We start from the raw sequence: 26,249 nt of genomic DNA on the forward strand, positions 1-26,249 counted from the left end.
CCCTCCACCTCTCTTCTCCGGATTTGCCCGCTCGGGTGGCTCTTCCAGCAACGAGCTCTGACAGCTTCTGCCTGGCCGCCAGCCCCGGCTCAGCTGCATCGGACGTGCCGGATACCAAATGCTCCCCAAAGCTCTCCAACACGGTCGCCACAATCTCTCGAGCCACCAGTCTAATTTTGTCCCGGCGATTCGCAGGAGAAGGGTCCAAAGGCTCTGCCCCTCTGGCACTGGCAAACAACCTTCCGCTGACCTCACGGGGAGCCCTCCTTAAGACACGGACGGACGGATCCAGCGCCTTCACCCGCTCCAGCACTTCCTGGACCACGGTCTCAGCCATCTCTTTAAGCTCCTCGTCTTCTGCCAGCGTAGCCCGCAGCAGCGTAGGTTGTATGCTGTTAGGCGCTTCTTCTCTGGCACACGTTGGAGACTAAAAGGAGGAGCAGCTGATGAGTGAATGTGTTCCTTCACCTCGGTTTGCTTTCCTCTTCCTCCTCACAAGACCCCTGCCCAGACGAGTCCCTAGCAAGTCAAGCTTGAAAAACTCTGGTTCCTCTGTAGGCCACCTGGCAGGCAGAGGTTTCTGGTCTCCCGTGGCCCGGAGCCAAGGGTTGTGGGCACTTCTCAGAACCAAGCAGGTGCTGTTTTGCTTAGAGCAAAGGGCACTGTAGCCCCCCTGGACCTCAGCACGGTGAACCAGGTGCCACGGGCCCCGAACTGGAAGCTAGCGGCTGCCTGGGTAGCACTGATCGTGGCCGGAGGACAGGCCCCAGGGCACAGCGGGCCCCCGCAGAGGCTGGTACCTCCAACGGGCTCGTTGGCTCCCGCCGCGGGAGGCGCTGGGCAGAGTTGAATAGCGGAGGGAAAGCCGTGGAAGGTACTGGAGCGGGCTCTTCGCTCCAGTCTCCTCTGCCACGGGTCCCAGCCGCTCTCGGGGCACTGCTGCCCTGTATCAGGGTGGCCCGTTTGCCCCTCTTCGAGGCAAAATACCAAGAATGGTTGTTTTGAGAGCAGAAGAGGAAACGATCCTTTTTCTTGCGGCACCTGGCTGTCGTCTGCCAGCCCAAGGAAATGTCCTTGGGACAGGAGGCAGTCTGAAAGTCCACCGTGGGCTGCCAGTCTCGTGCAAAGCGGGGGAGAAGTTGCGAGTCAAGAACAGAGCCAGGCAGCAGCCTGAAATTGTCCTCTCCCGTCATTTGCTCTTTTGCAGCTTGACAGCCTGACTGCCACGGCAGAAGGAGCTCAAGCCTTCGCCCTGGCATAGGTGCCACCCCACGCTATCCGGAAACGCTTCCAAAGAGGCTGTTGCAGGGGATGGAGCCGGGCAACGTTTAACGGGCCCCCCCGCTAATGAGAGTCAGGCAACAGCCGGCTCTCCGCTAACCTAATTGAAGACCTCCTTGAAGAGAAAACCAACCCACGAATGGCCAAGCACCGGCACTGTCAGGTTCAGGGACGCTGCATCTTTGAATGCAGAAGTCGTTGGATGAAAACCAGAGTTTTTCAACCAGACGCAAAACCAGCACCATGGACCGTGCGGCCATTTAGAGCAGCTCACACTTTCGTGCTAAATGTGTGAGTCTGTGCGTGGAAGTGGCCGCTGAGAGTGCCCAGGCACACTTCTGCGTCAGAAAGGGCTAGTGCCTCGTGTCCGAGAGACGCAGGAAGGAAAGCGCTCGTTTCTTGGTCTCTGACAGACACCCTCAAACGAGGACACGTCGCACACCAGCCAGGCACCACCTCCTCAGCAACCAAGCACCGCTCGCAAGCCCCGAGCAGCTGTTGTCTGTGGCAGCACCCTCTCCCGAGGCCTGAGTACCAACACACTACCGCACAGCAGAGGCGGCCCCCAGCATCCACCCGGCTCCTACTCACCGGCCCCCCTTCGAGAGCGGACTTTTTGGAGCTGCTCTGGGTGCCTGGCTGTCTCCTCTTTTCCAGCTGCTGCTGCTGTTGGCACTCGGCCTGCTGGAGGAGGCGTTGCTCTTTGTCAAGAGCCTCCAGTCTTTTAATCCGCTTCTTGATCACAGTGAGATGCCTGTCAAGAGAAACGAAGGCAGCTGAGAGGGAGCTGCTCTGTCCATCTTGCCCAGGCCATTTTCCGCTCAGCCACTCCCATCATCCTGCTCCGGGCTGCTTTGCTCCAGTCGTCCCCACAGCAGCTTCCAGCTGCCTGTCCAAGGCTCCAAACACAGACCGTGCCAACGTGTTCGCAGACAGCTCCGGCTCCTTCCACGGCTAGGCTTTGTTTGTTTACTGGAACATGAGGCTCCAGGACTTCTCTTGGGCACCACGGGTCCCCTTCAAGAGCAAGCGTTACTTGGCCTTTTCTTACCTCTGCCGCCTCTTCCTCTCTCCCACTGGCAAACTCTTTGTTTGCTCCTGCAGCAGCCACTCTCGCAGGCGAGAAATGTCACTCCCTCCCGGCAGTTCGGAGGCATCCTCTAATTTGGCCAGGTCACGCCAAAGCTTTTTCTGAAAGGTGACACCAGGTTGTGGCTTGCTGCTGCCTGGACAAGCGCTCACGCCCCTGCATGCTGAGGCGTCCCGCGGGCCCAGGACAGCGCCCTGCTTCAGCCACGCGACTGGAGCAGCAGAGAAATGCTTCCCTTGGGACTCTGCGTGCTTGCAGGTGACTTTCCTGCCCGTGCCCACCCATGCACCCTGCGCTAGCTCAGCTCGCAGCCCAATAGTCCTTTCCCTGCCACAACGCCTGGCCCAGCAGCACAGCCCTCGCCTCTTCTGCACTGACCGCCTCCCCTCCCCAAGATGCCGCAAGTAAAGCCCCAGCCCTCGGCACCCTGCCGCTGACAGGTGTCCACGAACGCTCCGCTTTGCCCACCTCCTCTCGCATGAACATTTTCTCTGCCTCCACCTTGAGCGTGGTCAGATACTGCCTGTACTCATTCAGCTCCTTCAGGGTGCAAACCACCTATGGAGAGACGAGGGGAGAAATCCCCCAAGAACTGTCAAGCCAGCTACATAGACTGCCTTCCACAAAACAGCCCAAACCCAGCGGGCCCCTGACTCCCCCCCAGACAGTGCTGAGCGGTGCTCCTCGCCCCGGCGCCAGGCCTCGCACCGGCTGCCTCCTCAACACTCGGGCAGCGCGGGGCAGCCCGAGAGGAGCTGGAGTGGGAAGTGCCAGAGGGACGCTGGCGCTGCTTCTGCTCCCAGGGAAACCAGCCCCACAGCCCTGTGCCCTCCGCCAGCAACAGGCGGCTTACAGCAAGCGCTCTGGGAACCCCGCGTGATGAGGGCTGGTTTTATCAGCCCGACGTCCAAACCTACTTTGCCGTCACTGGTGATGTAACCCTCCCTCTTCAGCCTCTGCAGGTTGTCCTTGCGTTTGTGGTAGGCCTGCAGATGCGGGTCGTGCAGGCTGTTGTATTCTGTGCTCAGTAGGCGGCAGTACGGATCTCCCAGATTGAAATAACCAGAGGGCTGGTGAAGCTGTAAGAGAGATTTTCCAGAGTATGAAGGAGGCAGGAGAGAGCAGCAAAGAGGTGCCAAGCGGTACTTGGGAAAAGGTAAAGGTAGTTTGAAGAGCAACACTCTTCTCCATCCTTCTGAAGGCACAGAGAACACCACAGCCGGACTGCAGGGCCAGGCTAGACTGGGCTAGGCTGTGATGGGCTGGGCTGGGGGAGAGAAGACAAACCCCACCAGCAAAGTAGGCATCTTAGGCCACGGGGAAGAACTGCAGACCTTGCAGAAAACAACAGAAATGAACCTTCAGAGTGAAAAGTTCAAGCCCAACAGTTCAAACGCAGCAAATGGATAATGCACTGAAAACAGTCTCCTCAGGGTTAGGCAGGCCTAAGGGGTGTGTCATCTAACTCTGCCTCCAGGAGGTCTCTGCCTTGGCAAAAACGCACGGCAAGCTGGAGTAGAAGGAGGACACTGCGTGCATTCCCCAAGCAGAGAAGCCCGAGCTTTTCCAAATACGCCAACAAGGCAAGCAGGAGAAGGCTGGACTCTCCCTCAAGAGAAACCGGACAAGTCCTCCTTTTTGTCTCCGTGCCAGGGAGCCAGGAGGTTCCCTCTACTCCCCAGCGCTGCCAGATTGAAGGGCTGCAGCCCCCACTGTAGAGCAGGTGGCCACAAGGACTTCTTTGAATGACGGGGACCCCGTAAGAGAGGAGAGCTTTTCTACCCCTTTCCACTTCCTTTACCTTTTCCCCCCAGCTTTGTCCTGCAGAAGACAGGCTTGGAGCCCGGCAGCAGAGGGATCTTCACCCCAAGTGGGAGGTCCAGCAGCCCAGTACCTCCTTCTGCCAGTGGCTGTCTCCTGTTCCCCAGCTAGAAAGAGGGAGACACTCATGGGCACTCAGGCACTATCTGCATAAGCCTCCTGCACGGGGCACTTGCTAGAAAGTCCCTCGGAAGACTCCAACCAAGAGGAGCGCCAAGAGTGGCGCAGTCAAAAGTTGCTCTCTCTTCCTCACCCCCGTCCCCACAACTCCCATCCCTTCCTCAACCCACGTCCGCGTCCTTTCGCAGCAACCCCTCCCACCTGCTTAGCCGTGAGCCAGGCTGGGCGGAGAGGCAGGACTCCCTGCAAACTCTCCCCGGCCCAACCACCTTTGGGTCCCTCCCAGCTCCCCGGGCACATCCCGAGGCCCCAGAGCAGCCCTGCAGTCCCAGGCTCCCGGGCTGAGCCCTCTCCATCGGCCCGTTGCTCACCTCTCCCCTCTTCCCCACTGCGCTCAGCAGCGCCTCCGCATTTCGGACGCCAGCAGTGAGACGGTGCTCCATGGCTCCTTCCAAGAGCTCTCCTGGAGCTGCGACCCTGCGCTGGCACCTCTCGCTCCAGAGGCGCCCAGCAGCGGCCACCACAGCCGGTCTCCCAGCGAGCGGCTTTATAGAGCAATCGCACATTGTTGCGTCATCGTGTTGCTGCGCCACCACATTGTTGCATCGTCACGTTGCTGCGCCACCACATTGTTGCATCGTCACGTTGCTGCGCCACTGCACTGCTGCATCTCCGTGTTGCCACGCCACTGCCCGGCTGCTGCTAGGCCGCCCCGGGGCCCGCCTGGAGGCCCGTCTGGACATGCACGTGGGCCACCCGCTCTCGCTGACCCCACTTTGAGCAAGGGGCCTCGACTCGGTGCTGACCTGCTGCCCCTTCCTCCTCCTTGTACCTCTTTTTCCCAGCTTTGCGCCACAGCAGGGTAGCGAGTTCCCGTTAGAGAGCGGATTGCTCCCACGGCTCCCCTTTTGCTGAGCCCTGGAACAGGCTGCTTGGACCTGCTCACGTGCACGATTCTGGGCCTCCACAGTATGGCCGTCTCCCTGCTCCAGACAGACCAGACCCAAATGACATGTGGCAGAGCGGTCTCCAGGTGGAGACGCCACTGTCTATCCCAGGAGCAGCGAGAACAAGTACTCATGCCGAGCTTCTTGGTCTAAGGAGAAAGAGCCCTGAAAAAAGGACCTCAACACGAAGACTGCCATTGTGCTCTGCACATTGGGAAAACCAGGATTCACAGGATGCACCCCCTAACGGTAAAGGTGCACCATGCAGCGAAAGCTGTGTTAACTCAGAGGGGTCATTCCTTATTTACCCCTCAACGTGTGCATCGTTATGAATTGATACTACTAACCGAAACAAATATGACCTTAGAACAGTGTGGCGAGTTAAATCAAACCGCTAACATCTACATAGACTCCAAATCTGCTCTGGGTGTAGCGTTTGCAACCGGACGGATCTGGAAAGAAAGAGGGTTTCTAACGTCAGCGAGACATAAAATAGCACAACGAGAACAAATTTTGGATCTTCTACACGCTCTAGAAAAAACAAAACAGGTAGCACTGTTATACCATGAAGCCCTCCAGCGAGATACTTCTGCTCTGACTGAAGGAAACAATCTTGCCGACGGTGCGGCTAAGGCTGCAGCCTTACAACCCTTACGGTCCAACCAAAAATACAGGAAGAAATGCTAATGACCGTATCTGAAGTAGACTTAAAAAAGGAACATGAACCTTTCCTCACAGAAGAAACTGAAAAATGGACACATTGACGAGCAAAACGAGTAAATGGAACCCGGACATTAGAAGGAAAACCTTTTCTCCCCAGGACTATGTTGATACCGTCGGTCAGAGAACTTCACCATCGGACGCGTGGAGGAGCACCTTATCTAGGAAATCAAGTCTCTCCATCACGGGTGGCACCTGGATTGACCAATATTACAGGTCACAGAAGGATGTTTGATATGTGCAGAATATAATGCAAAGTCCAAGACAGAGGAAAAAATCAAAAGGCCCCACCCTTGGGCCTGGATGCCGTCCCAGAAACTACAAATTGACTTTGCAGATATGCCTCCAAAAGACTGACTAAAACACCTATAATGGATCAATTACCCCGTTGGGTAGAGGCATTCCCTACTCGAAAAGCAACTGCTCAAGTGGTTGTTAAAGCTTTACGGAAAGATCTCATACCGTGTTTCGGAGTGGCTGAAGAAATAGACGCGGATAAAGGATCACGTTTGACAGCTGAAATATTAGAAAACCTGTATAAAGCTTTCAGCATTCGACCAAGACTGCATGCACCTTACCACCCCCAATCCTCAGCTCAGGGAGAGAGAATGAACTGCACTTAAATATTACACTGGCAAAAATTTGTAGAGAAACTCAATTAAAATGGACAGAAGCTTTACCATTAGCACTGTGGGAATTAAGGCAATGCCCAAACCCACGCCATAAATGAACTCCCTTTGAGATCTTATTCGGAAGACCAGACTGAATTCCAGGATCCGGGGGAGAGGCCGCGCGGCAGAGGCTTGCTCCAGCGAGTTCTGCTCAGAGACGGTGAATGGCCCCAGAGAACGCAGCTAAAGACGCATGGATCCACCACTCTCAGGAGAAAGCTGCACCGAACTCCCGGTCATGACCCTCCTTTAGCTGCTGTTCAGCATGATCGGAGGCATTCCACTCCAACACCTAACTCCGAGTTTCAGCTGGTGGCTGTTATTACCAAAGACTGCCTTAAATGATTCACCCTGCAGGCCTACCTATAATTACATACCCAAAAATGCAGCCAGGGGCCCGTGCACACTTGGAAGACTCACAGTCTCCCCGCTAAAAAGAAATGCCTCAGCCAAATATAACACAAAAAGAAGGAGAAGGAGCCTATCTCCGGCTCTACCACCAGATTGTGACTCAAATGTAAATCTGTTGAGCAAAGCGGACGCAGTAGCATTGAGCCTGTCGTTAGTGGGAGTCCCTGCACTAGCACTAGGTGCCGACCTCCAACTGACAGAGGTGGCCTGTACGCTAGCAAAAACTCTGAATGCCACCTCCACTTTGATTGCATTACTACAAGAGGAACAACATTTGAACAGGGAAGCAATCCTACAAAATAGAGCAGCTATAGATTACTTGTTACTTAGGGCCAACCATGGGTGTGAAGATTTGGAAGGACTTTGTTGTTTCAGTCTCACAGATAACAATAAACCAATAGAAGCCCAACTGAAAAACTTAAAAGCTTTAGTACAAAACGTAAGACAGGACTCAAAAGGAATAGAATCGTGGAACTGGTTGTCAAATCTATTTCCTTCTATCACCCCAATACTGAAACCATTTATCAGTTTGGTATTAACGATTATTAGGAGCTTTACTTATTGTAGAGATCACAGTCTTCTGTTTTGCTCAAGCGTGCCCAACCCGATTTGCTCAAATTTGTGGATACAAATGCTATTCTGCTCCAATTTAAAGTGTGCAGGTATGCGCAAAGCAAAAGGAGGGAACGTTACTTAAGACGGGCCCGCCTGGAGGCCCGCCTGGAGACGCACGTGGGCCACCCGCTCTCGCTGACCCTGCTTTGAGCAAGGGGCCTCGACTCGGTGCTGACCTGCTGCCCCTTCTTCCTCCTTGTACCCCTTTTTCCCAGCTTTGGCCCTCAGAGGGCAGGGCTGGAGCTGGGCTGCCCGCAGGCTGCTGCTGCTGCTGCTGTACTGGCTTTGGTAGACCATTTTTAGACCATTGCCCTGTCACGGGCAAAGCAGCCTCAACTCGAGAAACTGCACTGACTTGGCCACCCCACGCCCAAACCGCCATTTGTGCCCCGTTCCTCCCCCAGCTTTCACTTGTAGGGGACAGGGTGGGAGGCCACTCCAGCCAGTCTTGAGGGGAAAAGGGGATAAAAGGGGTTCCCGGGGCATCGAGAAAGGCAGAGGGAGGGCTCTGGGTAGCACCCAGTGGCACACAGAGGGCCGTGGTGGGTACCAAGCGGCACGCAAAGGGCTCGGGCTGGGCACCGAAAGGCACACGGAGGGCTCTGGGCCGCACCAAACGGCACATCTAAAGCTGCGGGCTACACCAAAGGGCTAACCGAGGGCCCTAGGAAGCTCAAAAAGAGAAATGGAGGGCCTTGGGAGGCACCAGAAGGTGGTCCCTCGGTTGCCCCGAAAGGCCCTGAAACGGTCCCTAGGGGACATGGAAAGGCAAAGAGAGATGCCTTGAGGAGCCAGGAGGAGGAGTCCTCTGGGAAAGATGAAAAGCTGAAGGACGGCCCCTTGGCAGGACAGCGAAAGGCCCACCGCGGGTGGGAACCCAAAGGCCCATCACGAGGTCTTGAGGGGACGAGAGAATAAATGCACAGAACAAGGCGCAGCCTTCAACAGCACCTACATATGGGACTCGCATAAGGCGTGAGTATAGCTTTACAGAGCTGGACCAGCCCCTCCAACAGCCCGGCCGCCAAGCCTTCTAAACAGGGCAAAAACGTTGGCTACTTTTCTCTTCCCTACTTAAGACTCCCTGTAAAACTGGGTCTTAGCCTGACCCAGGCTGTAGGAGGGAGGAAGACGAGGGAAAACATTGCAGGGAAAATGCCCAGGCACAGTACGGCCTGGCGTGAATAAGTGTAGGCACAAGCAAGGCCTCGGGAACAAACTCTTTATTCTCTGCCTGGGGGAGCTCCCCGGTGGCTCTGCGGCCCTGGAGCCGCACACCTCCTCAGGACACCCTCCACAAGGCTCCCAGCTACCGCCCTCTTTAATCACTCGGGCTGCACGGGCTCCTCCAGGAAAAGCTTTAAACGCTCTGGTCTGTGCCGAGCTCCTGCCTGGCTGGGAGGCTTCGGACCCACTGGAGGCATGGGCTGCCTTGGAAACCGCGGGCCCGTGGAGGGGAGGGTGCCTGCGGTGCTCCCTGGCCTGAGTATACGCAGAGTTTCCCATGCAGGCACAGAAGACCTTGCTGTGCCTCCGGAGGTGTCGTCCCGGGACTTCTGAAGGCCTTCTGTTGGCCGGCGAGCATGTTGCTCGGCACCTCGGAGGACAGATGGGAGGAGAGTACGTGAGCGCTCCTCTTTGAATTCTCCTGCTTCCTCTGAAGGCGTGACTATTGCAGGGAGGCTGAGAGGTGGTTGAAGCTTCTCTGATTTTTGCTTGGACTTCCCGTCTTCCTCCAACTTCTTCCTCACGGTTTCCAGAACTTCAAGGACAATGGTCTTGGCATAGCCAATCAATTCTGCCTCCAGCTGCTGAATTCTGGAGACGGCTTCTTGGATGCTCTCCTTGGCAATCTGGCGACTCACTCGTGAGACGTAAGCAGCGTTTTGCAATGGTTGCAACACGGGCAACTTTGCTCTCCTGCTTGCTTCTGGGATCTGCCATTCCAATGCTCTGGGTGGTCCTTGTCCTTCTGTCACGCCCTGAAGCTTCAGGATCTCAGAAAACTGACAGCAAAAGTCCTGCTCAAACTGAGAAGCTACAAAGGATGACAAGGTGGAGCAAACGCTTTCAACAGCCTCTTTGGTCGTTTTGTCAATAGAAGACTGTGAAGATGCTCTGTCAGAAGTTGCTAGTTCCGCCTCCCTCCACCTCTCTTCTCCGGATTTGCCCGCTCGGGTGGCTCTTCCGGCAACGAGCTCTGACAGCTTCTGCCTGGCCGCCAGCCCCGGCTCAGCTGCATCAGACGTGCCGGATACCAAATGCTCCCCAAAGCTCTCCAACACGGTCGCCACAATCTCTCGAGCCACCAGTCTAATTTTGTCCCGGCGATTCGCAGGAGAAGGGTCCAAAGGCTCTGCCCCTCTGGCACTGGCAAACAACCTTCCGCTGACCTCACGGGGAGCCCTCCTTAAGACACGGACGGACAGATCCAGCGCCTTCACCCGCTCCAGCACTTCCTGGACCACGGTCTCAGCCATCTCTTTAAGCTCCTCGTCTTCTGCCAGCGTAGCCCGCAGCAGCGTAGGTTGTATGCTGTTAGGCGCTTCTTCTCTGGCACACGTTGGAGACTAAAAGGAGGAGCAGCTGATGAGTGAATGTGTTCCTTCACCTCGGTTTGCTTTCCTCTTCCTCCTCACAAGACCCCTGCCCAGACGAGTCCCTAGCAAGTCAAGCTTGAAAAACTCTGGTTCCTCTGTAGGCCACCTGGCAGGCAGAGGTTTCTGGTCTCCCGTGGCCCGGAGCCAAGGGTTGTGGGCACTTCTCAGAACCAAGCAGGTGCTTAGAGCAAAGGGCACTGTAGCCCCCCTGGACCTCAGCACGGTGAACCAGGTGCCACGGGCCCCGAACTGGAAGCTAGCGGCTGCCTGGGTAGCACTGATCGTGGCCGGAGGACAGGCCCCAGGGCACAGCGGGCCCCCGCAGAGGCTGGTACCTCCAACGGGCTCGTTGGCTCCCGCCGCGGGAGGCGCTGGGCAGAGTTGAATAGCGGAGGGAAAGCCGTGGAAGGTACTGGAGCGGGCTCTTCGCTCCAGTCTCCTCTGCCACGGGTCCCAGCCGCTCTCGGGGCACTGCTGCCCTGTATCAGGGTGGCCCGTTTGCCCCTCTTCGAGGCAAAATACCAAGAATGGTTGTTTTGAGAGCAGAAGAGGAAACGATCCTTTTTCTTGCGGCACCTGGCTGTCGTCTGCCAGCCCAAGGAAATGTCCTTGGGACAGGAGGCAGTCTGAAAGTCCACCGTGGGCTGCCAGTCTCGTGCAAAGCGGGGGAGAAGTTGCGAGTCAAGAACAGAGCCAGGCAGCAGCCTGAAATTGTCCTCTCCCGTCATTTGCTCTTTTGCAGCTTGACAGCCTGACTGCCACGGCAGAAGGAGCTCAAGCCTTCGCCCTGGCATAGGTGCCACCCCACGCTATCCGGAAACGCTTCCAAAGAGGCTGTTGCAGGGGATGGAGCCGGGCAACGTTTAACGGGCCCCCCCGCTAATGAGAGTCAGGCAACAGCCGGCTCTCCGCTAACCTAATTGAAGACCTCCTTGAAGAGAAAACCAACCCACGAATGGCCAAGCACCGGCACTGTCAGGTTCAGGGACGCTGCATCTTTGAATGCAGAAGTCGTTGGATGAAAACCAGAGTTTTTCAACCAGACGCAAAACCAGCACCATGGACCGTGCGGCCATTTAGAGCAGCTCACACTTTCGTGCTAAATGTGTGAGTCTGTGCGTGGAAGTGGCCGCTGAGAGTGCCCAGGCACACTTCTGCGTCAGAAAGGGCTAGTGCCTCGTGTCCGAGAGACGCAGGAAGGAAAGCGCTCGTTTCTTGGTCTCTGACAGACACCCTCAAACGAGGACACGTCGCACACCAGCCAGGCACCACCTCCTCAGCAACCAAGCACCGCTCGCAAGCCCCGAGCAGCTGTTGTCTGTGGCAGCACCCTCTCCCGAGGCCTGAGTACCAACACACTACCGCACAGCAGAGGCGGCCCCCAGCATCCACCCGGCTCCTACTCACCGGCCCCCCTTCGAGAGCGGACTTTTTGGAGCTGCTCTGGGTGCCTGGCTGTCTCCTCTTTTCCAGCTGCTGCTGCTGTTGGCACTCGGCCTGCTGGAGGAGGCGTTGCTCTTTGTCAAGAGCCTCCAGTCTTTTAATCCGCTTCTTGATCACAGTGAGATGCCTGTCAAGAGAAACGAAGGCAGCTGAGAGGGAGCTGCTCTGTCCATCTTGCCCAGGCCATTTTCCGCTCAGCCACTCCCATCATCCTGCTCCGGGCTGCTTTGCTCCAGTCGTCCCCACAGCAGCTTCCAGCTGCCTGTCCAAGGCTCCAAACACAGACCGTGCCAACGTGTTCGCAGACAGCTCCGGCTCCTTCCACGGCTAGGCTTTGTTTGTTTACTGGAACATGAGGCTCCAGGACTTCTCTTGGGCACCACGGGTCCCCTTCAAGAGCAAGCGTTACTTGGCCTTTTCTTACCTCTGCCGCCTCTTCCTCTCTCCCACTGGCAAACTCTTTGTTTGCTCCTGCAGCAGCCACTCTCGCAGGCGAGAAATGTCACTCCCTCCCGGCAGTTCGGAGGCATCCTCTAATTTGGCCAGGTCACGCCAAAGCTTTTTCTGAAAGGTGACACCAGGTTGTGGCTTGCTGCTGCCTGGACAAGCGCTCACGCCCCTGCATGCTGAGGCGTCCCGCGGGCCCAGGACAGCGCCCTGCTTCAGCCACGCGACTGGAGCAGCAGAGAAATGCTTCCCTTGGGACTCTGCGTGCTTGCAGGTGACTTTCCTGCCCGTGCCCACCCATGCACCCTGCGCTAGCTCAGCTCGCAGCCCAATAGTCCTTTCCCTGCCACAACGCCTGGCCCAGCAGCACAGCCCTCGCCTCTTCTGCACTGACCGCCTCCCCTCCCCAAGATGCCGCAAGTAAAGCCCCAGCCCTCGGCACCCTGCCGCTGACAGGTGTCCACGAACGCTCCGCTTTGCCCACCTCCTCTCGCATGAACATTTTCTCTGCCTCCACCTTGAGCGTGGTCAGATACTGCCTGTACTCATTCAGCTCCTTCAGGGTGCAAACCACCTATGGAGAGACGAGGGGAGAAATCCCCCAAGAACTGTCAAGCCAGCTACATAGACTGCCTTCCACAAAACAGCCCAAACCCAGCGGGCCCCTGACTCCCCCCCAGACAGTGCTGAGCGGTGCTCCTCGCCCCGGCGCCAGGCCTCGCACCGGCTGCCTCCTCAACACTCGGGCAGCGCGGGGCAGCCCGAGAGGAGCTGGAGTGGGAAGTGCCAGAGGGACGCTGGCGCTGCTTCTGCTCCCAGGGAAACCAGCCCCACAGCCCTGTGCCCTCCGCCAGCAACAGGCGGCTTACAGCAAGCGCTCTGGGAACCCCGCGTGATGAGGGCTGGTTTTATCAGCCCGACGTCCAAACCTACTTTGCCGTCACTGGTGATGTAACCCTCCCTCTTCAGCCTCTGCAGGTTGTCCTTGCGTTTGTGGTAGGCCTGCAGATGCGGGTCGTGCAGGCTGTTGTATTCTGTGCTCAGTAGGCGGCAGTACGGATCTCCCAGATTGAAATAACCAGAGGGCTGGTGAAGCTGTAAGAGAGATTTTCCAGAGTATGAAGGAGGCAGGAGAGAGCAGCAAAGAGGTGCCAAGCGGTACTTGGGAAAAGGTAAAGGTAGTTTGAAGAGCAACACTCTTCTCCATCCTTCTGAAGGCACAGAGAACACCACAGCCGGACTGCAGGGCCAGGCTAGACTGGGCTAGGCTGTGATGGGCTGGGCTGGGGGAGAGAAGACAAACCCCACCAGCAAAGTAGGCATCTTAGGCCACGGGGAAGAACTGCAGACCTTGCAGAAAACAACAGAAATGAACCTTCAGAGTGAAAAGTTCAAGCCCAACAGTTCAAACGCAGCAAATGGATAATGCACTGAAAACAGTCTCCTCAGGGTTAGGCAGGCCTAAGGGGTGTGTCATCTAACTCTGCCTCCAGGAGGTCTCTGCCTTGGCAAAAACGCACGGCAAGCTGGAGTAGAAGGAGGACACTGCGTGCATTCCCCAAGCAGAGAAGCCCGAGCTTTTCCAAATACGCCAACAAGGCAAGCAGGAGAAGGCTGGACTCTCCCTCAAGAGAAACCGGACAAGTCCTCCTTTTTGTCTCCGTGCCAGGGAGCCAGGAGGTTCCCTCTACTCCCCAGCGCTGCCAGATTGAAGGGCTGCAGCCCCCACTGTAGAGCAGGTGGCCACAAGGACTTCTTTGAATGACGGGGACCCCGTAAGAGAGGAGAGCTTTTCTACCCCTTTCCACTTCCTTTACCTTTTCCCCCCAGCTTTGTCCTGCAGAAGACAGGCTTGGAGCCCGGCAGCAGAGGGATCTTCACCCCAAGTGGGAGGTCCAGCAGCCCAGTACCTCCTTCTGCCAGTGGCTGTCTCCTGTTCCCCAGCTAGAAAGAGGGAGACACTCATGGGCACTCAGGCACTATCTGCATAAGCCTCCTGCACGGGGCACTTGCTAGAAAGTCCCTCGGAAGACTCCAACCAAGAGGAGCGCCAAGAGTGGCGCAGTCAAAAGTTGCTCTCTCTTCCTCACCCCCGTCCCCACAACTCCCATCCCTTCCTCAACCCACGTCCGCGTCCTTTCGCAGCAACCCCTCCCACCTGCTTAGCCGTGAGCCAGGCTGGGCGGAGAGGCAGGACTCCCTGCAAACTCTCCCCGGCCCAACCACCTTTGGGTCCCTCCCAGCTCCCCGGGCACATCCCGAGGCCCCAGAGCAGCCCTGCAGTCCCAGGCTCCCGGGCTGAGCCCTCTCCATCGGCCCGTTGCTCACCTCTCCCCTCTTCCCCACTGCGCTCAGCAGCGCCTCCGCATTTCGGACGCCAGCAGTGAGACGGTGCTCCATGGCTCCTTCCAAGAGCTCTCCTGGAGCTGCGACCCTGCGCTGGCACCTCTCGCTCCAGAGGCGCCCAGCAGCGGCCACCACAGCCGGTCTCCCAGCGAGCGGCTTTATAGAGCAATCGCACATTGTTGCGTCATCGTGTTGCTGCGCCACCACATTGTTGCATCGTCACGTTGCTGCGCCACCACATTGTTGCATCGTCACGTTGCTGCGCCACTGCACTGCTGCATCTCCGTGTTGCCACGCCACTGCCCGGCTGCTGCTAGGCCGCCCCGGGGCCCGCCTGGAGGCCCGTCTGGACATGCACGTGGGCCACCCGCTCTCGCTGACCCCACTTTGAGCAAGGGGCCTCGACTCGGTGCTGACCTGCTGCCCCTTCCTCCTCCTTGTACCTCTTTTTCCCAGCTTTGCGCCACAGCAGGGTAGCGAGTTCCCGTTAGAGAGCGGATTGCTCCCACGGCTCCCCTTTTGCTGAGCCCTGGAACAGGCTGCTTGGACCTGCTCACGTGCACGATTCTGGGCCTCCACAGTATGGCCGTCTCCCTGCTCCAGACAGACCAGACCCAAATGACATGTGGCAGAGCGGTCTCCAGGTGGAGACGCCACTGTCTATCCCAGGAGCAGCGAGAACAAGTACTCATGCCGAGCTTCTTGGTCTAAGGAGAAAGAGCCCTGAAAAAAGGACCTCAACACGAAGACTGCCATTGTGCTCTGCACATTGGGAAAACCAGGATTCACAGGATGCACCCCCTAACGGTAAAGGTGCACCATGCAGCGAAAGCTGTGTTAACTCAGAGGGGTCATTCCTTATTTACCCCTCAACGTGTGCATCGTTATGAATTGATACTACTAACCGAAACAAATATGACCTTAGAACAGTGTGGCGAGTTAAATCAAACCGCTAACATCTACATAGACTCCAAATCTGCTCTGGGTGTAGCGTTTGCAACCGGACGGATCTGGAAAGAAAGAGGGTTTCTAACGTCAGCGAGACATAAAATAGCACAACGAGAACAAATTTTGGATCTTCTACACGCTCTAGAAAAAACAAAACAGGTAGCACTGTTATACCATGAAGCCCTCCAGCGAGATACTTCTGCTCTGACTGAAGGAAACAATCTTGCCGACGGTGCGGCTAAGGCTGCAGCCTTACAACCCTTACGGTCCAACCAAAAATACAGGAAGAAATGCTAATGACCGTATCTGAAGTAGACTTAAAAAAGGAACATGAACCTTTCCTCACAGAAGAAACTGAAAAATGGACACATTGACGAGCAAAACGAGTAAATGGAACCCGGACATTAGAAGGAAAACCTTTTCTCCCCAGGACTATGTTGATACCGTCGGTCAGAGAACTTCACCATCGGACGCGTGGAGGAGCACCTTATCTAGGAAATCAAGTCTCTCCATCACGGGTGGCACCTGGATTGACCAATATTACAGGTCACAGAAGGATGTTTGATATGTGCAGAATATAATGCAAAGTCCAAGACAGAGGAAAAAATCAAAAGGCCCCACCCTTGGGCCTGGATGCCGTCCCAGAAACTACAAATTGACTTTGCAGATATGCCTCCAAAAGACTGACTAAAACACCTATAATGGATCAATTACCCCGTTGGGTAGAGGCATTCCCTACTCGAAAAGCAACTGCTCAAGTGGTTGTTAAAGCTTTACGGAAAGATCTCATACCGTGTTTCGGAGTGGCTGAAGAAATAGACGCGGATAAAGGATCACGTTTGACAGCTGAAATATTAGAAAACCTGTATAAAGCTTTCAGCATTCGACCAAGACTGCATGCACCTTACCACCCCCAATCCTCAGCTCAGGGAGAGAGAATGAACTGCACTTAAATATTACACTGGCAAAAATTTGTAGAGAAACTCAATTAAAATGGACAGAAGCTTTACCATTAGCACTGTGGGAATTAAGGCAATGCCCAAACCCACGCCATAAATGAACTCCCTTTGAGATCTTATTCGGAAGACCAGACTGAATTCCAGGATCCGGGGGAGAGGCCGCGCGGCAGAGGCTTGCTCCAGCGAGTTCTGCTCAGAGACGGTGAATGGCCCCAGAGAACGCAGCTAAAGACGCATGGATCCACCACTCTCAGGAGAAAGCTGCACCGAACTCCCGGTCATGACCCTCCTTTAGCTGCTGTTCAGCATGATCGGAGGCATTCCACTCCAACACCTAACTCCGAGTTTCAGCTGGTGGCTGTTATTACCAAAGACTGCCTTAAATGATTCACCCTGCAGGCCTACCTATAATTACATACCCAAAAATGCAGCCAGGGGCCCGTGCACACTTGGAAGACTCACAGTCTCCCCGCTAAAAAGAAATGCCTCAGCCAAATATAACACAAAAAGAAGGAGAAGGAGCCTATCTCCGGCTCTACCACCAGATTGTGACTCAAATGTAAATCTGTTGAGCAAAGCGGACGCAGTAGCATTGAGCCTGTCGTTAGTGGGAGTCCCTGCACTAGCACTAGGTGCCGACCTCCAACTGACAGAGGTGGCCTGTACGCTAGCAAAAACTCTGAATGCCACCTCCACTTTGATTGCATTACTACAAGAGGAACAACATTTGAACAGGGAAGCAATCCTACAAAATAGAGCAGCTATAGATTACTTGTTACTTAGGGCCAACCATGGGTGTGAAGATTTGGAAGGACTTTGTTGTTTCAGTCTCACAGATAACAATAAACCAATAGAAGCCCAACTGAAAAACTTAAAAGCTTTAGTACAAAACGTAAGACAGGACTCAAAAGGAATAGAATCGTGGAACTGGTTGTCAAATCTATTTCCTTCTATCACCCCAATACTGAAACCATTTATCAGTTTGGTATTAACGATTATTAGGAGCTTTACTTATTGTAGAGATCACAGTCTTCTGTTTTGCTCAAGCGTGCCCAACCCGATTTGCTCAAATTTGTGGATACAAATGCTATTCTGCTCCAATTTAAAGTGTGCAGGTATGCGCAAAGCAAAAGGAGGGAACGTTACTTAAGACGGGCCCGCCTGGAGGCCCGCCTGGAGACGCACGTGGGCCACCCGCTCTCGCTGACCCTGCTTTGAGCAAGGGGCCTCGACTCGGTGCTGACCTGCTGCCCCTTCTTCCTCCTTGTACCCCTTTTTCCCAGCTTTGGCCCTCAGAGGGCAGGGCTGGAGCTGGGCTGCCCGCAGGCTGCTGCTGCTGCTGCTGTACTGGCTTTGGTAGACCATTTTTAGACCATTGCCCTGTCACGGGCAAAGCAGCCTCAACTCGAGAAACTGCACTGACTTGGCCACCCCACGCCCAAACCGCCATTTGTGCCCCGTTCCTCCCCCAGCTTTCACTTGTAGGGGACAGGGTGGGAGGCCACTCCAGCCAGTCTTGAGGGGAAAAGGGGATAAAAGGGGTTCCCGGGGCATCGAGAAAGGCAGAGGGAGGGCTCTGGGTAGCACCCAGTGGCACACAGAGGGCCGTGGTGGGTACCAAGCGGCACGCAAAGGGCTCGGGCTGGGCACCGAAAGGCACACGGAGGGCTCTGGGCCGCACCAAACGGCACATCTAAAGCTGCGGGCTACACCAAAGGGCTAACCGAGGGCCCTAGGAAGCTCAAAAAGAGAAATGGAGGGCCTTGGGAGGCACCAGAAGGTGGTCCCTCGGTTGCCCCGAAAGGCCCTGAAACGGTCCCTAGGGGACATGGAAAGGCAAAGAGAGATGCCTTGAGGAGCCAGGAGGAGGAGTCCTCTGGGAAAGATGAAAAGCTGAAGGACGGCCCCTTGGCGGGACAGCGAAAGGCCCACCGCGGGTGGGAACCCAAAGGCCCATCACGAGGTCTTGAGGGGACGAGAGAATAAATGCACAGAACAAGGCGCAGCCTTCAACAGCACCTACATATGGGACTCGCATAAGGCGTGAGTATAGCTTTACAGAGCTGGACCAGCCCCTCCAACAGCCCGGCCGCCAAGCCTTCTAAACAGGGCAAAAACGTTGGCTACTTTTCTCTTCCCTACTTAAGACTCCCTGTAAAACTGGGTCTTAGCCTGACCCAGGCTGTAGGAGGGAGGAAGACGAGGGAAAACATTGCAGGGAAAATGCCCAGGCACAGTACGGCCTGGCGTGAATAAGTGTAGGCACAAGCAAGGCCTCGGGAACAAACTCTTTATTCTCTGCCTGGGGGAGCTCCCCGGTGGCTCTGCGGCCCTGGAGCCGCACACCTCCTCAGGACACCCTCCACAAGGCTCCCAGCTACCGCCCTCTTTAATCACTTGGGCTGCACGGGCTCCTCCAGGAAAAGCTTTAAACGCTCTGGTCTGTGCCGAGCTCCTGCCTGGCTGGGAGGCTTCGGACCCACTGGAGGCATGGGCTGCCTTGGAAACCGCGGGCCCGTGGAGGGGAGGGTGCCTGCGGTGCTCCCTGGCCTGAGTATACGCAGAGTTTCCCATGCAGGCACAGAAGACCTTGCTGTGCCTCCGGAGGTGTCGTCCCGGGACTTCTGAAGGCCTTCTGTTGGCCGGCGAGCATGTTGCTCGGCACCTCGGAGGACAGATGGGAGGAGAGTACGTGAGCGCTCCTCTTTGAATTCTCCTGCTTCCTCTGAAGGCGTGACTATTGCAGGGAGGCTGAGAGGTGGTTGAAGCTTCTCTGATTTTTGCTTGGACTTCCCGTCTTCCTCCAACTTCTTCCTCACGGTTTCCAGAACTTCAAGGACAATGGTCTTGGCATAGCCAATCAATTCTGCCTCCAGCTGCTGAATTCTGGAGACGGCTTCTTGGATGCTCTCCTTGGCAATCTGGCGACTCACTCGTGAGACGTAAGCAGCGTTTTGCAATGGTTGCAACACGGGCAACTTTGCTCTCCTGCTTGCTTCTGGGATCTGCCATTCCAATGCTCTGGGTGGTCCTTGTCCTTCTGTCACGCCCTGAAGCTTCAGGATCTCAGAAAACTGACAGCAAAAGTCCTGCTCAAACTGAGAAGCTACAAAGGATGACAAGGTGGAGCAAACGCTTTCAACAGCCTCTTTGGTCGTTTTGTCAATAGAAGACTGTGAAGATGCTCTGTCAGAAGTTGCTAGTTCCGCCTCCCTCCACCTCTCTTCTCCGGATTTGCCCGCTCGGGTGGCTCTTCCGGCAACGAGCTCTGACAGCTTCTGCCTGGCCGCCAGCCCCGGCTCAGCTGCATCAGACGTGCCGGATACCAAATGCTCCCCAAAGCTCTCCAACACGGTCGCCACAATCTCTCGAGCCACCAGTCTAATTTTGTCCCGGCGATTCGCAGGAGAAGGGTCCAAAGGCTCTGCCCCTCTGGCACTGGCAAACAACCTTCCGCTGACCTCACGGGGAGCCCTCCTTAAGACACGGACGGACAGATCCAGCGCCTTCACCCGCTCCAGCACTTCCTGGACCACGGTCTCAGCCATCTCTTTAAGCTCCTCGTCTTCTGCCAGCGTAGCCCGCAGCAGCGTAGGTTGTATGCTGTTAGGCGCTTCTTCTCTGGCACACGTTGGAGACTAAAAGGAGGAGCAGCTGATGAGTGAATGTGTTCCTTCACCTCGGTTTGCTTTCCTCTTCCTCCTCACAAGACCCCTGCCCAGACGAGTCCCTAGCAAGTCAAGCTTGAAAAACTCTGGTTCCTCTGTAGGCCACCTGGCAGGCAGAGGTTTCTGGTCTCCCGTGGCCCGGAGCCAAGGGTTGTGGGCACTTCTCAGAACCAAGCAGGTGCTGTTTTGCTTAGAGCAAAGGGCACTGTAGCCCCCCTGGACCTCAGCACGGTGAACCAGGTGCCACGGGCCCCGAACTGGAAGCTAGCGGCTGCCTGGGTAGCACTGATCGTGGCCGGAGGACAGGCCCCAGGGCACAGCGGGCCCCCGCAGAGGCTGGTACCTCCAACGGGCTCGTTGGCTCCCGCCGCGGGAGGCGCTGGGCAGAGTTGAATAGCGGAGGGAAAGCCGTGGAAGGTACTGGAGCGGGCTCTTCGCTCCAGTCTCCTCTGCCACGGGTCCCAGCCGCTCTCGGGGCACTGCTGCCCTGTATCAGGGTGGCCCGTTTGCCCCTCTTCGAGGCAAAATACCAAGAATGGTTGTTTTGAGAGCAGAAGAGGAAACGATCCTTTTTCTTGCGGCACCTGGCTGTCGTCTGCCAGCCCAAGGAAATGTCCTTGGGACAGGAGGCAGTCTGAAAGTCCACCGTGGGCTGCCAGTCTCGTGCAAAGCGGGGGAGAAGTTGCGAGTCAAGAACAGAGCCAGGCAGCAGCCTGAAATTGTCCTCTCCCGTCATTTGCTCTTTTGCAGCTTGACAGCCTGACTGCCACGGCAGAAGGAGCTCAAGCCTTCGCCCTGGCATAGGTGCCACCCCACGCTATCCGGAAACGCTTCCAAAGAGGCTGTTGCAGGGGATGGAGCCGGGCAACGTTTAACGGGCCCCCCCGCTAATGAGAGTCAGGCAACAGCCGGCTCTCCGCTAACCTAATTGAAGACCTCCTTGAAGAGAAAACCAACCCACGAATGGCCAAGCACCGGCACTGTCAGGTTCAGGGACGCTGCATCTTTGAATGCAGAAGTCGTTGGATGAAAACCAGAGTTTTTCAACCAGACGCAAAACCAGCACCATGGACCGTGCGGCCATTTAGAGCAGCTCACACTTTCGTGCTAAATGTGTGAGTCTGTGCGTGGAAGTGGCCGCTGAGAGTGCCCAGGCACACTTCTGCGTCAGAAAGGGCTAGTGCCTCGTGTCCGAGAGACGCAGGAAGGAAAGCGCTCGTTTCTTGGTCTCTGACAGACACCCTCAAACGAGGACACGTCGCACACCAGCCAGGCACCACCTCCTCAGCAACCAAGCACCGCTCGCAAGCCCCGAGCAGCTGTTGTCTGTGGCAGCACCCTCTCCCGAGGCCTGAGTACCAACACACTACCGCACAGCAGAGGCGGCCCCCAGCATCCACCCGGCTCCTACTCACCGGCCCCCCTTCGAGAGCGGACTTTTTGGAGCTGCTCTGGGTGCCTGGCTGTCTCCTCTTTTCCAGCTGCTGCTGCTGTTGGCACTCGGCCTGCTGGAGGAGGCGTTGCTCTTTGTCAAGAGCCTCCAGTCTTTTAATCCGCTTCTTGATCACAGTGAGATGCCTGTCAAGAGAAACGAAGGCAGCTGAGAGGGAGCTGCTCTGTCCATCTTGCCCAGGCCATTTTCCGCTCAGCCACTCCCATCATCCTGCTCCGGGCTGCTTTGCTCCAGTCGTCCCCACAGCAGCTTCCAGCTGCCTGTCCAAGGCTCCAAACACAGACCGTGCCAACGTGTTCGCAGACAGCTCCGGCTCCTTCCACGGCTAGGCTTTGTTTGTTTACTGGAACATGAGGCTCCAGGACTTCTCTTGGGCACCACGGGTCCCCTTCAAGAGCAAGCGTTACTTGGCCTTTTCTTACCTCTGCCGCCTCTTCCTCTCTCCCACTGGCAAACTCTTTGTTTGCTCCTGCAGCAGCCACTCTCGCAGGCGAGAAATGTCACTCCCTCCCGGCAGTTCGGAGGCATCCTCTAATTTGGCCAGGTCACGCCAAAGCTTTTTCTGAAAGGTGACACCAGGTTGTGGCTTGCTGCTGCCTGGACAAGCGCTCACGCCCCTGCATGCTGAGGCGTCCCGCGGGCCCAGGACAGCGCCCTGCTTCAGCCACGCGACTGGAGCAGCAGAGAAATGCTTCCCTTGGGACTCTGCGTGCTTGCAGGTGACTTTCCTGCCCGTGCCCACCCATGCACCCTGCGCTAGCTCAGCTCGCAGCCCAATAGTCCTTTCCCTGCCACAACGCCTGGCCCAGCAGCACAGCCCTCGCCTCTTCTGCACTGACTGCCTCCCCTCCCCAAGATGCCGCAAGTAAAGCCCCAGCCCTCGGCACCCTGCCGCTGACAGGTGTCCACGAACGCTCCGCTTTGCCCACCTCCTCTCGCATGAACATTTTCTCTGCCTCCACCTTGAGCGTGGTCAGATACTGCCTGTACTCATTCAGCTCCTTCAGGGTGCAAACCACCTATGGAGAGACGAGGGGAGAAATCCCCCAAGAACTGTCAAGCCAGCTACATAGACTGCCTTCCACAAAACAGCCCAAACCCAGCGGGCCCCTGACTCCCCCCAGACAGTGCTGAGCGGTGCTCCTCGCCCCGGCGCCAGGCCTCGCACCGGCTGCCTCCTCAACACTCGGGCAGCGCGGGGCAGCCCGAGAGGAGCTGGAGTGGGAAGTGCCAGAGGGACGCTGGCGCTGCTTCTGCTCCCAGGGAAACCAGCCCCACAGCCCTGTGCCCTCCGCCAGCAACAGGCGGCTTACAGCAAGCGCTCTGGGAACCCCGCGTGATGAGGGCTGGTTTTATCAGCCCGACGTCCAAACCTACTTTGCCGTCACTGGTGATGTAACCCTCCCTCTTCAGCCTCTGCAGGTTGTCCTTGCGTTTGTGGTAGGCCTGCAGATGCGGGTCGTGCAGGCTGTTGTATTCTGTGCTCAGTAGGCGGCAGTACGGATCTCCCAGATTGAAATAACCAGAGGGCTGGTGAAGCTGTAAGAGAGATTTTCCAGAGTATGAAGGAGGCAGGAGAGAGCAGCAAAGAGGTGCCAAGCGGTACTTGGGAAAAGGTAAAGGTAGTTTGAAGAGCAACACTCTTCTCCATCCTTCTGAAGGCACAGAGAACACCACAGCCGGACTGCAGGGCCAGGCTGGACTGGGCTAGGCTGTGATGGGCTGGGCTGGGGGAGAGAAGACAAACCCCACCAGCAAAGTAGGCATCTTAGGCCACGGGGAAGAACTGCAGACCTTGCAGAAAACAACAGAAATGAACCTTCAGAGTGAAAAGTTCAAGCCCGACAGTTCAAACGCAGCAAATGGATAATGCACTGAAAACAGTCTCCTCAGGGTTAGGCAGGCCTAAGGGGTGTGTCATCTAACTCTGCCTCCAGGAGGTCTCTGCCTTGGCAAAAACGCACGGCAAGCTGGAGTAGAAGGAGGACACTGCGTGCATTCCCCAAGCAGAGAAGCCCGAGCTTTTCCAAATACGCCAACAAGGCAAGCAGGAGAAGGTTGGACTCTCCCTCAAGAGAAACCGGACAAGTCCTCCTTTTTGTCTCCGTGCCAGGGAGCCAGGAGGTTCCCTCTACTCCCCAGCGCTGCCAGATTGAAGAGCTGCAGCCCCCACTGTAGAGCAGGTGGCCACAAGGACTTCTTTGAATGACGGGGACCCCGTAAGAGAGGAGAGCTTTTCTACCCCTTTCCACTTCCTTTACCTTTTCCCCCAGCTTTGTCCTGCAGAAGACAGGCTTGGAGCCCGGCAGCAGAGGGATCTTCACCCCAAGTGGGAGGTCCAGCAGCCCAGTACCTCCTTCTGCCAGTGGCTGTCTCCTGTTCCCCAGCTAGAAAGAGGGAGACACTCATGGGCACTCAGGCACTATCTGCATAAGCCTCCTGCACGGGGCACTTGCTAGAAAGTCCCTCGGAAGACTCCAACCAAGAGGAGCGCCAAGAGTGGCGCAGTCAAAAGTTGCTCTCTCTTCCTCACCCCCGTCCCCACAACTCCCATCCCTGCCTCAACCCACGTCCGCGTCCTTTCGCAGCAACCCCTCCCACCTGCTTAGCCGTGAGCCAGGCTGGGCGGAGCGGCAGGACTCCCTGCAAACTCTCCCCGGCCCAACCACCTTTGGGTCCCTCCCAGCTCCCCGGGCACATCCCGAGGCCCCAGAGCAGCCCTGCAGTCCCAGGCTCCCGGGCTGAGCCCTCTCCATCGGCCCGTTGCTCACCTCTCCCCTCTTCCCCACTGCGCTCAGCAGCGCCTCCGCATTTCGGACGCCAGCAGTGAGACGGTGCTCCATGGCTCCTTCCAAGAGCTCTCCTGGAGCTGCGACCCTGCGCTGGCACCTCTCGCTCCAGAGGCGCCCAGCAGCGGCCACCACAGCCAGTCTCCCAGCGAGCGGCTTTATAGAGCAATCGCACATTGTTGCGTCATCGCGTTGCTGCGCCACCACATTGTTGCATCGTCACGTTGCTGCGCCACCACATTGTTGCATCGTCACGTTGCTGCGCCACTGCACTGCTGCATCTCCGTGTTGCCACGCCACTGCCCGGCTGCTGCTAGGCCGCCCCGGGGCCCGCCTGGAGGCCCGTCTGGACATGCACGTGGGCCACCCGCTCTCGCTGACCCCACTTTGAGCAAGGGGCCTCGACTCGGTGCTGACCTGCTGCCCCTTCCTCCTCCTTGTACCTCTTTTTCCCAGCTTTGCGCCACAGCAGGGTAGCGAGTTCCCGTTAGAGAGCGGATTGCTCCCACGGCTCCCCTTTTGCTGAGCCCTGGAACAGGCTGCTTGGACCTGCTCACGTGCACGATTCTGGGCCTCCACAGTATGGCCGTCTCCCTGCTCCAGACAGACCAGACCCAAACGACATGTGGCAGAGCGGTCTCCAGGTGGAGACGCCACTGTCTATCCCAGGAGCAGCGAGAACAAGTACTCGTGCCGAGCTTCTTGGTCTAAGGAGAAAGAGCCCTGAAAAAAGGACCTCAACACGAAGACTGCCATTGTGCTCTGCACATTGGGAAAACCAGGATTCACAGGATGCACCCCCTAACGGTAAAGGTGCACCATGCAGCGAAAGCTGTGTTAACTCAGAGGGGTCATTCCTTATTTACCCCTCAACGTGTGCATCGTTATGAATTGATACTACTAACCGAAACAAATATGACCTTAGAACAGTGTGGCGAGTTAAATCAAACCGCTAACATCTACATAGACTCCAAATCTGCTCTGGGTGTAGCGTTTGCAACCGGACGGATCTGGAAAGAAAGAGGGTTTCTAACGTCAGCGAGACATAAAATAGCACAACGAGAACAAATTTTGGATCTTCTACACGCTCTAGAAAAAACAAAACAGGTAGCACTGTTATACCATGAAGCCCTCCAGCGAGATACTTCTGCTCTGACTGAAGGAAACAATCTTGCCGACGGTGCGGCTAAGGCTGCAGCCTTACAACCCTTACGGTCCAACCAAAAATACAGGAAGAAATGCTAATGACCGTATCTGAAGTAGACTTAAAAAAGGAACATGAACCTTTCCTCACAGAAGAAACTGAAAAATGGACACATTGACGAGCAAAACGAGTAAATGGAACCCGGACATTAGAAGGAAAACCTTTTCTCCCCAGGACTATGTTGATACCGTCGGTCAGAGAACTTCACCATCGGACGCGTGGAGGAGCACCTTATCTAGGAAATCTAGTCTCTCCATCACGGGTGGCACCTGGATTGACCCTGGCAATATTACAGGTCACAGAAGGATGTTTGATATGTGCAGAATATAATGCAAAGTCCAAGACAGAGGAAAAAATCAAAAGGCCCCACCCTTGGGCCTGGATGCCGTCCCAGAAACTACAAATTGACTTTGCAGATATGCCTCCAAAAGACTGACTAAAACACCTATAATGGATCAATTACCCCGTTGGGTAGAGGCATTCCCTACTCGAAAAGCAACTGCTCAAGTGGTTGTTAAAGCTTTACGGAAAGATCTCATACCGTGTTTCGGAGTGGCTGAAGAAATAGACGCGGATAAAGGATCACGTTTGACAGCTGAAATATTAGAAAACCTGTATAAAGCTTTCAGCATTCGACCAAGACTGCATGCACCTTACCACCCCCAATCCTCAGCTCAGGGAGAGAGAATGAACTGCACTTAAATATTACACTGGCA

General features: G+C 56.2%; 2 protein-coding genes across 2 annotated transcripts; both read right to left on the reverse strand.

Moving 5' to 3' along the window:
- Positions 1-2,049: 2,049 nt before the first annotated feature.
- Positions 2,050-12,073, reverse strand: LOC142089909 (fibrous sheath-interacting protein 2-like). The gene is made up of 5 exons (XM_075167052.1): positions 12,066-12,073; positions 11,684-11,846; positions 3,289-3,450; positions 2,840-2,929; positions 2,050-2,472 (listed from the first exon to the last, which is right to left on the reverse strand). The coding sequence occupies exons 1-5, from the start codon at positions 12,071-12,073 to the stop codon at positions 2,329-2,331; spliced, it is 567 nt and encodes a 188-aa protein (XP_075023153.1). The 3' UTR covers positions 2,050-2,328.
- On the reverse strand, positions 11,861-24,506 carry LOC142089910 (uncharacterized). Its single transcript, XM_075167053.1, has 7 exons — positions 24,312-24,506; positions 22,918-23,079; positions 22,450-22,559; positions 21,503-21,665; positions 13,100-13,261; positions 12,651-12,740; positions 11,861-12,283 (listed from the first exon to the last, which is right to left on the reverse strand). The coding sequence occupies exons 1-7, from the start codon at positions 24,504-24,506 to the stop codon at positions 12,140-12,142; spliced, it is 1,026 nt and encodes a 341-aa protein (XP_075023154.1). The 3' UTR covers positions 11,861-12,139.
- Positions 24,507-26,249: the final 1,743 nt, after the last annotated feature.

This window comes from Calonectris borealis, chromosome 17, assembly GCF_964195595.1.
Source record: "Calonectris borealis chromosome 17, bCalBor7.hap1.2, whole genome shotgun sequence".
Classification (NCBI taxonomy): Eukaryota; Metazoa; Chordata; class Aves; order Procellariiformes; family Procellariidae; genus Calonectris; species Calonectris borealis.